General features: G+C 34.9%; 1 protein-coding gene across 1 annotated transcript in view; it reads right to left on the bottom strand.

Annotated features, from left to right (window-relative positions):
* Positions 1-16303, bottom strand: part of LOC138713810 (activator of 90 kDa heat shock protein ATPase homolog 1) — a 30603-nt gene continuing 14300 nt past the window's right edge. Inside the window, exons 8-10 of the mRNA XM_069846247.1 lie at positions 9238-9339; positions 8531-8667; positions 1-1903 (exon numbers count right to left, since the gene is read on the bottom strand). Coding sequence (XP_069702348.1) covers positions 1816-1903; positions 8531-8667; positions 9238-9339 — 327 coding nt within the window. The 3' untranslated portion in view covers positions 1-1815. The remainder of the gene's footprint in view (positions 1904-8530; positions 8668-9237; positions 9340-16303) is intronic.

The following is a 16303-nucleotide window of genomic DNA, read 5'->3' as shown; positions in this document are numbered from 1 at the left end:
ACTTTCGAGCCGCAATTTAATTGGTTAAATTTTTTAAGATTTAAAGCATATATTCAGAATATTTCGGGACCTGAATGAAGACAAAAGGCTTTCCCTGGTTTTTAAATATATATATATATATATATATATATATATATATATATATTTTAATCCAGTGCCACAAGGTTGTCTTTTCGACATTTCTGGTTCTCTCTCCTGGCCATGGCTTAGTTGTAACCCACTTCTGAGGTTGGGATGCCTGGAAGACAGAGTTACATTACCCCGATGATGTGATAGGATGATTATGATAATGTGGTGCCAGGAGAGGTCTTAAATCTAAACTTAACCTAAATTCCAGACCATGGACGAACACAGGAATAATCCCCTCTAAGGAAAAATGCCTGTGCTCTAACCGGGAATCGAACCCGGGACCTCGTGAACTATAGCCAGAAGCTCTGACCACTAGACCATGAGGCTGGTCTAGGCTATAATGTAAAGGTAAAGGTAAAGGTATCCCCGTAATATGCCATGAAGGCACTTGGGGGGCATGGAGGTAGAGCTGCATGCTTTCCATGACCTCGGCACTAGAATGAGGTGGTGTGGTCGGCACCACGCTCTGACTGCCTTTTACAGGAGGCTGAGTGAACCTCGGGGCCGTTCTGAAAGTTTGGCAACGAGAAAAAATCCTGTCACCACCTGGGATCGAACCCCGGACCTTCCAGTCCGTAGCCAGCTGCTCTACCAACTGAGCTATCCGGCCCCTCTAGGCTATAATGTAGTGAAGTCTATTGCTTCCTTATAAAACATTATGCATCAGGATCGGTCTGTGCCAGTAAGTGTTAGATCTATGGTTTTTAAATATAGGCACACAACAAAAATTTGGCATTTTGAGTTGTTTTTAAGAGTATTTAATGTACTAATACACTACGTAAATCCTCAATGTTTATATACCGGAAAACAAATGCACACGCAAGACGCATCCCTCAAAGTACACGCGCGCTATCTGTTGGTGCTAGTTCAGGATATTCCTGTTGTATCAAGGTTCGACTGTACTTGGTTGTATTGCAGTCTGTAATAACACGTCACTTTTGGCAGTATGTTAATGGAAACTGAAGAAATAAATTTAGGAAGAAAAAATGTATTTAAAATTCACTGTACCCAATACTAATTACTGGATCAGCAATAAAACTACTCTCCTACATGCAGTGCCAAGCATGGATATAACAGGCAGTGTTGCCCACACTCGCAACAAAATTACGAGAAGGGGCTGGAAAATCCAATACAATCGGCTTGTTCATACAATCATACTTATACATTTACACATACGCGTACTATATACACACACACACACACACAATGTAACCTACGCACGCACTCATACATACATGATGCAACTTTACTATTCTTTCGAGATTTTATGTTTTTGATGGCGACGAAAAAAAAGTACATTCAACAGGAAATCATCTGTGGAAAATTAAAATACGGTGGCTTTTGACTTCACCACTAGACCAAATACAATTTAAAATTACAGGAGTACAAATTTTCTGTTGTAAAATAGATCTCTGTTGCTCTGCTTAACAATTTCATAACAAACTGCACTAATAGATTAAGATAGCGTACAACATAACTACATCCAGCTTTTAATCTAATTTCTGTCCTATATGTTCGTCAGTTTTTCACATTAATTTTATAATTTACCCATCAGATACCACAGCATGATGGAAAGAATGATATGAAAGTCGCAAAAACATTGTCAAATTCTTTGCATTTGCAATAATAAATATCGTACTTCGTACCTACAGTCATAAAAAAGGACGCATTAGTACTCAACTGACATCACACGAAGAAGGAGCCGAAGCCGAATGTCCTCTTCATTGCCTCCCAGTAGTACCGCTCCCAATTTTCTTTTGTAGAGTCGGCTTCACTGTAAATTAGAAAACAAAAAATGATACTAGGCCTATGTACAAGCAGATGATGTTAAATTATTTAAAGAAATTACAAATCCCAAATCTGACTCAGCTGAGCTACAACAAGGTATTAATAGTATTTTTAGGTGGAGCATTGTTAACAAACTCAACTTTAATATTAAAAAATGCTCACACATTACCTTCACTCGTAATACTAAAGGTACGGTCACACGTCGCTACTTTTGCAGCGATGCAGTACAAAAAACTGCGCAACTCTCGTACTGCGACGTGTGAACAACGGTGCAACCCGAAAAGTAGCGGCTGCCGAACCTGCTGCCCACTACTTTTCCATGCTGCGCGCAGCTTAAAAGTAGCGATGTGTGAACAGGGTTCTCAGGGTTGCAGCCACAACATTTTTGATATCGGTTTTGTTGAAACTTTTGCTGCGGTTGCGACCAGTGTTGCCACCCAAATGTGCCAATGATACTTTTATTGTTTGGATATATTTTAATGTTATATGTGGTGAAAATAAATTATTTGTAACAGTTATTAAATGCACAACACAGTCTGAGCATATTTCCTGACAATATAATTCACTTTTTTTATTTTCTGTAGCATAGTTTCAAACAGGAGGATTGCCAACATTGATTACGTGAATATGTTGTTGGTTATCATTTAAGTATATAGGCGTTTTTAAAAGCTTTATAGTAAAAATAATGCCAATTTCTGAATACTAGTTAGGACAGAAAAGCAAATAATAGATAAGTAAGCTTTCGCATGAGTTTCTTAATAATGCGAACATAACCACAAAATGTATATTGAGAAGTCAACAGGGAGATGGAAACCTGCAGCATGACTGCGGCTGCAAAAGTAGCGGTTTGTGTGTGAACAGACTCGCAACCTCCAGTTGCAACTTTTGCAGCACTCTGATTGCACAGCACGAAAAGTAGCGTGCAGCGCGCTCCTTTTGGCTTACGTGTGAACATGACATGCAGCTTTTGCAGCTGCAGTACAAAAGTTGCGCTGCAAAAATAGCGATGTGTGACCGTACCTTTACTCTCTGGATTACACTTATAGCATAAATAACACAAAATTAGAAAGAATCACTTCAGTAAATGATTTAGGAGTGGTAATCTCTCATGACCTATCCTTTTTAACACATATAAAAGCAATTGCGAATAGAGCCTTTAAACTGGTAGGTTTCATCTACAGGAACTCAAAAGATTTCAGGAATGTTGAAACTATCTTAAAAATATATAATAGTTTAATATAAAGTTAATTAGAGTACGCATCTATAATTTGGAACCCTCACTACCACTCGCACTCGGTCATTCTGGAGAGAGTACAGAATAAAATCCTAAAACTGCTATATATGAAAAAATATTCATGTTACAACATATTCCAATCTTATGAATCCATGCTGGTTGAATTTAATGTACCATCTCTCAGTAGTCGCAGGATAAGAGCACAACAAATGTATTTGTTCAAAACCATAAATGGCTTAATAGACAACCCTGATCTTCTACAGCTAATTAGTTTCAATATCGGTAAATCAAATTTGAGAAAGCGATCTCTCTTTTATTTACAGACAACAAAAACACTTTCTCATAAAATGTCGCCACTTTTATTAATGCTTCGAACTTACAATCATCTACCAAATAAATAGGATTTAGATTTCTCGTTGTCGTACAGTATGTACAAGAAAAAGTTATGTAAATCATTACTTGAAACACATGTTCTGTGTTGGTGTTTTTTTTTAATAAATGAATTGAGCCTATTGGGCCTACTGTGTAGTGCTGTATATTGAATTTATTAACATGGTGTTGTATTTGCGCTGCAATTTGCCAATTATAGCTACGCCTACACTTTGCATTTTTGGCTGTGATGTCTGTACTTGGCTCTTTTTGATTTGTTTTTATTTGGTGTTTTTCATTTATATCTGTATCTGTGTCTTTTATTTAGGTGGTATCTACTTGTTTTTTTTTTCTTCTCTTTTCCATTTTTTAATTTGTAATTACATTTGTATTTGTTTTACCTCTTTTTTCGTGTTATATGAAATTCTATGTTTTTTTTTATCTGTACTGTCTATTGTAATTGGGGCTTTGCCCTGTTATGGACATAAATAGATAGATAAATAAATAAATAAATGCGTAAAAACTGTCAATCTTTGGAGGAGTATAGAGCAGACCAGGGTAATTGTAAACACTTTTCACTGATTTCAAATATATTTCAACATTACACAACCCTCAGTAACGGTACGTATAACAAAGAAACATTGTGTTATTTTTAGATCTTTCTTTTCCCTGAAAATGGGTTTAAAATAATAAGGTTGACTTTTTTTTTTATCTTTTAATTGCTAGTTTACATTTACCCCACCTGTTTACAATTACCCCTTTAAGAAGGGGGGTAATTGTAAACACAAATTGTCACACGAGCTATCAGACACTGAACATTTTTTGTTCTGTTTCAGAAGAAACAGCTGTACTTCTTCCAACTCCAAGATTGGTCACTGGTACATTTCGTCCCTTTAACTTATGATATATGACAGATATAGGAACTCAGTACCGCTCCTGAGCTTCACGGTAACTGTAGTTACCATTTTTCACATCTGTAACAACCCCCTCTAAATTCTCTACAGTGTAGTTGGGTGGGGATCTCTAATATAATTTATTAGAATTTTGATTACTGAAAAGTATGAAATGTAACCATAGTAAAACATGTTTACAATTACCCCCAAGCAATTAAAACTATGGGGAAAATGTAAACACGTCATAATTAAATGACCTGAGGTTATGGGAGATCTCAAAACCATTGTAATAAATGTTAACCACTATAAATTCCTCATAAAAACAACATTCTTAAAAAACAGCACTGTACATTTACTTACAATGCCAAAAATGAAAGTGAAGCAAGATTCTTTCTCAACTTTTTTTTTGTAGACTCTTACAAAACATCGTTTACAACTAAGCAGTTACTCCTATTTGGCGCCAAACTGCTTTGTAGGTTAGCCAACATGTTAATTTAAATATTCCCCGAATTAAAATTTTTATATTGACAGTTTTGTATTTCTCACAGTATTTGTTTACAATTACCCTGGTCTACCCTATGGGGAAAATGTAAACACGTCATAATTTAATGACCTGAGGTTATGGGAGATCTCAAAACCATTGTAATAAATGTTAACCACTATAAATTCCTCATAAAAACAACATTCTTAAAAAACAGCACTGTACGTTTACTTACAATGCCAAAAATGAAAGTGAAGCAAGATTCTTTCTCAACTTTTTTTTTTGTAGACTCTTACAAAACATTCGTTTACAACTAAGCAGTTACTCCTATTTGGCGCCAAACTGCTTTGTAGGTTAGCCAACATGTTAATTTAAATATTCCCCAAATTAAAATTTTTATATTGACAGTTTTGTATTTCTCACAGTATTTGTTTACAATTACCCTGGTCTACCCTATGGGGAAAATGTAAACACGTCATAATTTAACGACCTGAGGTTATGGGAGATCTCAAAACCATTGTAATAAATGTTAACCACTATAAATTCCTCATAAAAACAACATTCTTAAAAAACAGCACTGTACGTTTACTTACAATGCCAAAAATGAAAGTGAAGCAAGATTCTTTCTCAACTTTTTTTTTTGTAGACTCTTACAAAACATTCGTTTACAACTAAGCAGTTACTCCTATTTGGCGCCAAACTGCTTTGTAGGTTAGCCAACATGTTAATTTAAATATTCCCCAAATTAAAATTTTTATATTGACAGTTTTGTATTTCTCACAGTATTTGTTTACAATTACCCTGGTCTACCCTATGGGGAAAATGTAAACACGTCATAATTTAACGACCTGAGGTTATGGGAGATCTCAAAACCATTGTAATAAATGTTAACCACTATACATTCCTCATAAAAACAACATTCTTAAAAAACAGCACTGTACGTTTACTTACAATGCCAAAAATGAAGGTGAAGCAAGATTCTTTCTCAACTTTTTTTTTGTAGACTCTTACAAAACATTCGTTTACAACTAAGCAGTTACTCCTATTTGGCGCCAAACTGCTTTGTAGGTTAGCCAACATGTTAATTTAAATATTCCCCAAATTAAAATTTTTATATTGACAGTTTTGTATTTCTCACAGTATTTGTTTACAATTACCCTGGTCTACCCTATGGGGAAAATGTAAACACGTCATAATTTAACGACCTGAGGTTATGGGAGATCTCAAAACCATTGTAATAAATGTTAACCACTATACATTCCTCATAAAAACAACATTCTTAAAAAACAGCACTGTACGTTTACTTACAATGCCAAAAATGAAGGTGAAGCAAGATTCTTTCTCAACTTTTTTTTTGTAGACTCTTACAAAACATTCGTTTACAAATAAGTAGTTACTCCTATTTGGCACCAAACTGCTTTGTAGGTTAGCCAACATGTTAATTTAAATATTCCCCGAATTAAAATTTTTATATTGACAATTTTGTATTTCTCACAGTATTTGTTTACAATTACCCTGGTCTACCCTAGCTGAAAATATTTTAATATACAGTGAAACCCACTTACACATTTTGGAGGGGGGGGGGAAACGGTAAGATGAGCTGTAAGGAACAAAATTCATTAATTCATTGAAAAATTGCTTCTACCATACAGTATCTTATCACGTTTGTATTGAAATTATAACTTATTCATTATAATATTAATTACTTACAAATGACTTTTAAGGAACCCGGAGGTTCATTGCCACCCTCATATAAGCCCATCATCGGTTTCTATCCTGAGCAACATTAATCCAATCCCTACTATCATATCCCACCTACCTCAAATCCATTTTAATATTATCCTCCCATCTACATCTCGACCTCATCAAAGGTATTTTTCTCTCGGTCTTCCAACTAACACACTACATGCATTTATGAATTCACCCATATGTGCTACATGCTCTGCCATCTCAAACGTCTGGATTTAATGTTCCTAATTATGTCAGGTGAAGAATACAATGCGTGCAGTTCTGTGTTGTGTAACTTTCTCCATTCTCCCGTAACTTCATCCCTCTTAGTCCCAAATATTTTCCTAAGCACCTTATTCTTGAACACCCTTAAACTCTGTTCTTATCTCAAAGTGACAGTCCAAGTTTCACAACCGTACAGAACAACCGGTAATATAAATGTTTTATAAATTCTAACTTTCAGCTTTTTTGACAGCAGACTGGATGACAAAAGCTTCTGAAGCGAATAATAACAGCCATTTCCCATATTTATTCCGCATTTAATTTTCTCCCGAGTGTCATTTATACTTGTTACTATTTCAAGATATTTGAATTTTTCCACCTTTTCAAAGAATAAATTTATAATTTTTAGATTTCCATTTTGTACAACATTCTGGTCACGAGAGAATTATGTACTTTGTTTTTTCGTGATTTACTTTCAAATCTATCTCTTTACTTGCCTCAAGTAAAATTCCTGTGTTTTCCCTAATCATTTGTGGATTTTCTCCTAACATTTTCACATCATCTGCAGAAACTATTATATTATTATAAATACAAATTTAAGTTATATATTTTACCTTTTTATAAGAAATAAAACAATGAATCCAATATACACACTACTAGCATAATAAAATTATTTTTTTATTCTATACTGTATTAATCTGTACCGCGCCGTGGTGTCGCGGTCTAAGGCATCCTGCCTAGGACTAGCATTACGGAATGTGCACTGGTTCGAGTCCTCATGGGGGAAGAAATTTTCTCATGAAATTTCGGCCAATGTATGGGACCGGTGCCCACCCAGCATCGTGATGCACTTGGGGAGCTACGATAGATAGTGAAATCCGGTTGCGAATGTCAGCTATAACGGCTGGGGGGATCATCGTGCTAACCACACAATACCTCCATTCTGGTTGGATGATCGTCCACCTCTGCTTCAGCATGTGGGCGTGAGGCCAGCAGCCGGCTGGTCGGTCTAGACCCTTCACGGGCTGTAGCGCCACGGATTATTATTATACTGTATTAATCTAACCTAACCTAACGAATTTGTCCAATGTTTGGCACTTATTTTAACTGAGATTGACAGTACAATCCTATAGTTTCCACAGACATTTTGTGATATGGTCTGGTAAACTGGCAACTCAAAGAAAATGCTCAGAAATGTCCAAAAACTCCGCTGCTATCCCTTCACATTATTAAAATGTTGAAAAAAAAAACATGAAGATGACGTGTATCAGGAAAACATGAATTAATGAAATTTAAAAGCAGGTTTCAACTGTATATGGAAGTACAGAGGGATGCTATGAAGATGGTCCCAGGCAGTAATGTTCCATTGGCTTAATAACTGTAGTGCAAAGCACCTGGCCCAAGGAAGCTAAGGGGTAAAGGGTGGAGTGGGACTGGTCTGCATAGAGACGGGTTCACAGATCTGTCCGTACACCAGCATACGATCACTTGCCACCCGACAAAAGATTTTGTTAGGCAGGGTTGGCATGGAACTGGTCTGCATAGAAACTCTCTGTATATTCAAGAGAAAGTGTTGGTTGGGTGGAAGAGAAGGCTTTACGGCCTTAACTCTGCCAGCTAAAATAAATTATTATTATTATTATTATTATTATTATTATTATTATTATTATTATTATTATAACTTACTTCTGAGGGACTCCAGTCTGTACAACCTTCACTTCAGTGTGGTCGTCTCTTTGTTCTATCTTCAGAGTTACATTCGAATAATGTTCTGCAGGCCATCTTTTAAACCTCCACCTCTGTACAATCTTCTCACCAGGAATCTATTAACAACAAAAAATAATTTTTTTATACACCAGGTAAGATTATACCTACTCTCAGTTTAAAATTATTCAACAGACACTGCACGTCTAAAGGAGTCTTATTACGAAATAAATTATATTTGTGATGAATATTGTCTTACACTCGACATTTAAAAATAAACGAGTCTCCTGGATCAATTAAGAAAACAAATTATGTAGAGGAAGGATGGATCAATTTTAAAGGAAACTTTTTGAAAGTGGCTGAAGAGCCATGCAGAAGTAGTAATAAAAAAAAGAAGGCAGAAAGAGACAGCATGGTGAACGATAGGGTATATATATAAAAAAAAAAAAAAAAAGTAACAGAACTATATACAATGGATATGGAATTCCTCTGCAATCTAAAACTAACAAGAAAGGAGAGGAATGGAACACAATCAGCCTCGTTCCACACACATCCCTATTCACAAAATAAGAATTATGAATACATTTACAGGTAAGAACAACTGTATTTATTTGTAGTAATTCTCAAGCAAGAGCATGACTATGCATAATGTAATTACTAACGAAATTACTATCTTATCTTATTCTTACCAGTTCTAAAAAGACGCCATGTACATTTCCACCAAATAATTCGAACTTCCCATCCTTTTTAGCTTCTAATTTTACTGGTCCATGTGTAAATGCTTGCACCATCTACGGAAGATAGAAAATACACAACTCTTTTGTAGTACGTATTACAGTAGAGATTCTGTATTATAATCTTTAATTTATTCCATAAAACAGCATTGGTTATCAAAATGATGGTAATGAAATTATTTAAACCAAAATTATAGCGGCAATTTATTAAAAAAAATTAAACCTAGCCACATAGAAACAAACATATTTCTTAGAGGTTGTAACTTTGAACTAAATTGCGTATTACAAAAATTATCACCCTTAAAATGGTGGTAATAGGATTATTTAAACGAAAATTACAGCAACAATTTATTAAAAAAATTAAACCTCGGCATATAGAAACAAACATATTTCTTAGAGGTTGTAACTTTGAACTAAATTACGTATTACAAAAATTATCACCCTTAAAATGGTGGTAATAGGATTATTTAAACGAAAATTACAGCGACAATTTATTAAAAAAATTAAACCTCGGCATATAGAAACAAATATATTTCTTAGAGGTTGTAACTTTGAACTAAATTATGTATTACAAAAATTATCACCCTTAAAACGGTGGTAATAGGATTATTTAAACGAAAATTACAGCGACAATTTATTTAAAAAATTAAACCTAGCCACATAGAAACAAACATATTAGAGGTTGTAACTTCGAACTAAATTACGTATTACAAAAATTATCACCCTTAAAAACACCAACACTTGATTTGATTTAATCAAAATTACTGAATACCTACATATTACTTCAATTGTTTCAAACAATGTGTAATATCTACAGGTTATGTTAACTTCTTTTTACATTGTGTAAAATTTCTTTATTAATAATGTTTCACTTATTTCCAAAGAAGCAACACTATACAGTATTCTCTTATTGTTTAGATATATGCACAGCCCCTCTCTTGGCACCATTTTGCATATAACCACCAATGCAGTCAACAAACTATGCTAATAGTTATCAGTATCACCTAACCTTTCAATAATTATTGTAAAGACTGAATACTGTAAGTTCAGACCTGGCTATATAAATCACAACATTATGGAACACCTGCGTGCAACTGGATGCTCAAGATTGTGCGAATGTTAGTCATTCAAGAGAAATTCAAACCCAGAAACAAAATTTGGACCATATGAATTTTCCAAGTTTCAGTTATGACTATGGCTAGGATTTTGATGAAATTGCATCTTTTTTCCAGTAAGCCAGAAACATAGCTGCTTTAGTATTTATATCTTATGTGATAAACTGAGTGTTTTAAGACATATTTGTTAGGGCATTTTTTGCCTGTTTCAACTCATAAGAGCATCTTTTGTTTTATTCAGTCATTTTTTAGCCATTTTCATTTAATTTTGGCCATAAATCCCCATTATTAATGTAAAATAATGTTTATTTCCTTTGATATTTTCTTTGCATATATTGTTCATTAATATCCCTTATTTTGTATGATATTTTAATCGATTTTCTACACAAATATTGTCATTTTGTTTTTTCCGGGGTTTTCCCTCAACCCAATACGAGCAAATGCTGGGTAACTTTCAGTGCTGGACCCCGGACTCATTTCACTGGTATAATCACCTTCATTTCATACAGACACTAAATAACCTAGATGTTGATACAGCGTCGTAAAATAACCCAATAAAATACTTACTTACTTACAAATGGCTTTTAAGGAACCCGAAGGTTCATTGCCGCCCTCACATATGCCCGCCAGCGGTCCCTATCCTGTGCAAGATTAATCCAGTCTCTATCATCATACCCCACCTCCCTCAAATCCATTTTAATATTATCCTCCCATCTACGTCTCGGCCTCCCTAAAGGTCTTTTTCCCTCCGGTCTCCCAACTAACACTCTATATGCATTTCTGGATTCGCCCATACGTGCTACATGCCCTGCCCATCTCAAACGTCTGGATTTAATGCTCCTAATTATGTCAGGTGAACAATACAATGCGTGCAGTTCTGTGTTGTGTAACTTTCTCCATTCTCCTGTAACTTCATCCCGCTTAGCCCCAAATATTTTCCTTAGCACCTTACTCTCAAACACCCTGAACCTATGTTCCTCTCTCAGAGTGAGAGTCCAAGTTTCACAACCATACAGAAGAACCGGTAATATAACTGTTTTATAAATTCTAACTTTCAGATTTTTCGACAGCAGACTGGATGATAAGAGCTTCTCAACCGAATAATAACACGCATTTCCCATATTTATTCTGCGTTTAATTTCCTCCCGAGTGTCATTTATATATGTTACTGTTGCTCCAAGATATTTGAATTTTTCCACCTCTTCGAAGGATAAATCTCCAATTTTTATATTTCCATTTCGTACAATATTCTGGTCACGAGACATAATCATATACTTTGTCTTTTCGGGATTTACTTCCAAACCGATCGCTCTACTTGCTTCAAGTAAAATTTCCGTGTTTTCCCTAATCGTTTGTGTATTTTCTCCTAACATATTCACGTCATCCGCATAGACAAGAAGCTGATGTAACCCGTTCAATTTCAAACCCTGCCTGTTATCCTGAACTTTCCTAATGGCATATTCTAGAGCGAAGTTAAAAAGTAAAGGTGATAGTGCATCTCCCTGCTTTAGCCCGCAGTGAATTGGAAAAGCATCAGATAGAAACTGACCTATACGGACTCTGCTGTATGTTTCACTGAGACACATTTTAATTAATCGAACTAGTTTCTTGGGAATACCAAATTCAATAAGAATATCATATAATACTTCCCTCTTAACCGAGTCATATGCCTTTTTGAAATCTATGAATAACTGATGTACTGTACCCTTATACTCCCATTTTTTCTCCATTATCTGTCGAATACAAAAAATCTGATCAATAGTCGATCTATTACACCGAAAACCGCACTGATGATCCCCAATAATTTCATCTACGTACGGAGTTAATCTTCTCAAAAGAATATTGGACAACATTTTGTACGACGTCAACAAAAGTGATATTCCTCGGAAGTTACCACAGTTGGTTTTGTCCCCCTTTTTAAAAATAGGTACAATTATGGACTCCTTCCATTGTTCTGGTACAATTTCCTTTTCCCATATAGCAAGTACAAGTTTATAAATTTCGCTATATAATGCACTCCCACCCTCTTGTATTAATTCTGCTGGAATTTGATCGATACCTGGAGACTTGTACTTTTTCAGATTTTCTATCGCAATTTCGACTTCTGAAGGCGTGGGTTCGACACTCCATGTAAACAATAAGTCCAACCATACCTTCAATATAGACTCCTCTATACCTGCTAATGCCTGATAAGAGTGGCTTTGTGGTAGACTACATGGAAACTAAAAGTAAAGTAAATCCATGGCGCTACAGCCCATGAAGGGCCAAGACAGACCAGCTGACTGCTGACCTCACGTCCACATGCCGATGCAGAGGTGAACTATCATACATGGAAACTACATCACGTAAAATAATTAATTAAAGTGTACTACTTACAAAAAATTATATAAAATTTAATTTAAATACTAATCTAATTATTAAGTAGTACAAAACCTCTTTGTGCGAGATCGTGCGTATTTGCTTGGTTTCCGCACAAAACCAATCCACGGAAAGTCTAAAATTCCACATTCAGTATTCCCAACCTAACACACATAACAATTTCCCTCTTCTTACCACTTAAGTGACATATTGATTTTACTGCTTTAGGTTTTTAACATATTATTTTTAGACACGTTCAATATAGTAATAATTATAAATTGGAAACTTACCACTGCAATTTCACCTAAATTGCAATGTTAATTATTGTTTTTAAATATTTGCAAAAATGAAGTAAACTCTACAACTCCACTAAAGTTACTGCATTCGTGATGCAAGTAACATTAAGGAAGCCGTGAAAAAATCAACAAGATTCCAGACTCATCATAGACTGGGGGAAAAAAAAGACAGACATATATCATGGCCAGCTGGAGTATAGTAAACACAGAAAATATTTTAAAGCAACAATGTTGAAGATAGATATTTTTGTTTTGCAAATTTGCCGTCATTGAACAGAAACCAAGATGGAGATTCCATTGCAACTAATTAGAAATTCCTCTTTCAGGTATGTAATAAACGATCTTCGCACAAAATAATGTACGATACATGAGCGGTATGTTTTCTTTCAATTCTCGGAAAATAAAAAAGCTCAACTACGTTTCGCTTTTTCAAACTTTTCCTCGAACATGAAAACTTCAACATACCGCTCTTGTAACGCATATTACTATTTTCTTTTCTACTAAGCCAATTATGTAAGATCAATTTTTAGGGCATTTTTGAAAGATTTTTAGGTCATAAATGCATTGTTTTAGGGCATTTTTTTCATGATTTATAGGTCATCAAAATCCTAGCCCTAGTTATGACATACAGCGCATGCTTAATGAACTTGGAAAATTCAGGTGGCCCAAATTTTGTTTCTAGGTCTACACATTATCTGGCAAAAATTACGAATAGTAAAATTTCGACAATGAATTAATTTATCAGTATTAAACAGTGAATGCTAACTGAAGCTCTAATGTACAAGAATTATAACAAGAAAAAGAAATTAGATCATAAGACGCACTTTTATCCTTGAAAAATATTTCTGAAATTGGTACTGCATCTTATTGTCCATTAAGTCCATCATGCATGCCAGTAATTCCATTACCAAGATCCAACACCAAGGTTAGCTAGAACAAACCAACAATTATTCAAGTCTCTAAAAGAATCAACACATAGGAATTGGCACCCAAAAAAAACACCATGCTCAAATTATTCAAGAAATGCAGTACCAATACCAGTATTAGCCTTGATTGTATCCAAGATATACTTTCTCAACACACTTAGTTACAAAAGTCTTTTAAGGAACCCAGAGGTTCATTGCCGCCCTCACATAAGCACACCATCGGTCCCTATCCTGAGCAAGATTAATCCAGTTTCTACCATCATATCCCACCTTCCTCAAATCCATTTTTATATTATCCTCCCATCTACGTCTGTGTCCCCAAAGGTCTTTTTCCCCTCAGGTCTTCTAACGCTCTATATACATTTCTAGATTCATCCATACGTGCTACATGCCCTGCCAATCTCAAATGTCTGGATTTAATGTTCCTAATTATGTCAGGTGAAGAATACAATGTGCGCATTGTGTAACTCCTTCCATTTTCCTGTAACTTCGTTCCTCTTAGCCCCAAATATTTTCTTAAGCATTTTATTCTTAAACACCCTTAGCCTCTGTTCTTCTCTCAAAGTGAGTTCAAGTTTCACAAACATACAGAACTGATAATATAACTGTTTTATAAATTATTTTATGCTCGATCATGCCGAAATGTAGTAATTATACACCTGGTAGTAGGCCTTTAATGCACCTCATTAAAGTACACCTATTCATTATAATTCAGTTGTTCAGCCAAAGAGAAATCACCTTTCTACCATTATAAAATCGCAAGTATCGATTATACTCGGATATGCAATCAAAAGACAATTAGCAAAAAGTCACGGAGGTTGGAAATCCAATACTGTCGCAGAAGGTTATGTTCTGTTACTATAATAATTAGCGTTAATTGTAAATAATATTCAAATAAATTCAATTTGTCATCTCGTTTTTCAATTCTAAGTCAATTTCCAGGTTATATCAAGACTAATGTTCATATTATTCTCTACGTTATATCAAGGTCAATGACATTCAGCCTCGGAAAAAATCAATACTTTCGCGTCTGCGCACATCTCACAATTCAGGTCAGTTCGCTCAGTATTCATGTTATGGGTAACATGAATACTTTTGAATAATTTCAAGTTAGAAATATGGTCGAGCATAAAAAGTCGTATAAAACTTGCCTATAATGGTAATTAAGACGGTCGTAAGAAAATAATGAAACTCACTTGCGCTCGTTTCATAAACAAACATGCTCGTGTCTTAATTACTACCATTATAGGCTCGTTGCATAATGTACTATTATCAAGATACAAAGTTAAAAGAGAAAATTTCGTTATCAGAATCAGTGACAATTGAAACGAAAATGGTGAGAAACTGCAAAAATTTCAATCATTCCATTACACAAGGTTTCACTGATTATTTTCATTAAAATGTCATCCTAGAAATCTAGGTACAAAGTGTACAGTGTTTCCAAAACTAGATGACTCCAATTTTAATGTAGGAAGTCATCATCATCATCATCATCATCATCTTCCTAACAAGTATCAGGCCAAGTGGCCTGTTACGGTCTCAAACTAGAATTTTCAGTCCATCTCTTCTTTGGACGGCCTAGAGATCTTTTGCCATATGGATGATAATGAAGCAGTACTTTTGGAATTCTGCATCGATTCATTCGTTCGAGATGACCCTTCCACTGAAGTTGATATTTGCTGATGAACTGCATAATGGGTTCTATTTGAAGTTCTTGCATTAGGTCCTCATTTTTTTTATGATCCCAGCGAGTATATCCAGCTGTAAACCTCATCTCACTTGCTGTTATTCTACTGACATCTTTATTCTTCACAGTCCACGCTTCGCTACCATAGCTTAATACTGGCTGTGCTAAGGTTTTATACAAGCCTATTCTTGTGTGTCTTTGTACTAGTGAGGGTTTCATGATTTTATTAATGATCCCCATTGTTTTATTATATTTACATATTTTTTCAGCAATATCTACTTCATCATAAGGTGATAGTGTATAGCCAAGATAAGTGAAGGTATTTACTCTTTCTATTATTTTATTATTCAAACAGATTTTGCTTGGTACAGGGAATTTCCCACAAAATGACATGATTTTCGATTTTTCAATATTAATTTCCATGTTATATTTTTCACTGACCTTATTTAAATTGTGTACTGAATATTGTAAATCATCTTCAGTTGATGCCATGAGAACTAAATCATCAGCGAAAAGTAAAGCATCAAGCTGCAAATTTCGATTAATTGGAATAAATCCATGTCGTGTCTGTCGCCAATCTTGAATGATTCTATTTATATATATAATAAACAGAAGTGGTGAAAGGCCACAGCCTTGTCG

This window comes from Periplaneta americana, chromosome 14 (assembly GCF_040183065.1).
Source record: "Periplaneta americana isolate PAMFEO1 chromosome 14, P.americana_PAMFEO1_priV1, whole genome shotgun sequence".
Taxonomy (NCBI): domain Eukaryota; kingdom Metazoa; phylum Arthropoda; class Insecta; order Blattodea; family Blattidae; genus Periplaneta; species Periplaneta americana.
Note: the sequence above shows the minus strand (reverse complement) of the source record. Positions and strands in the feature narration are given on the sequence as shown.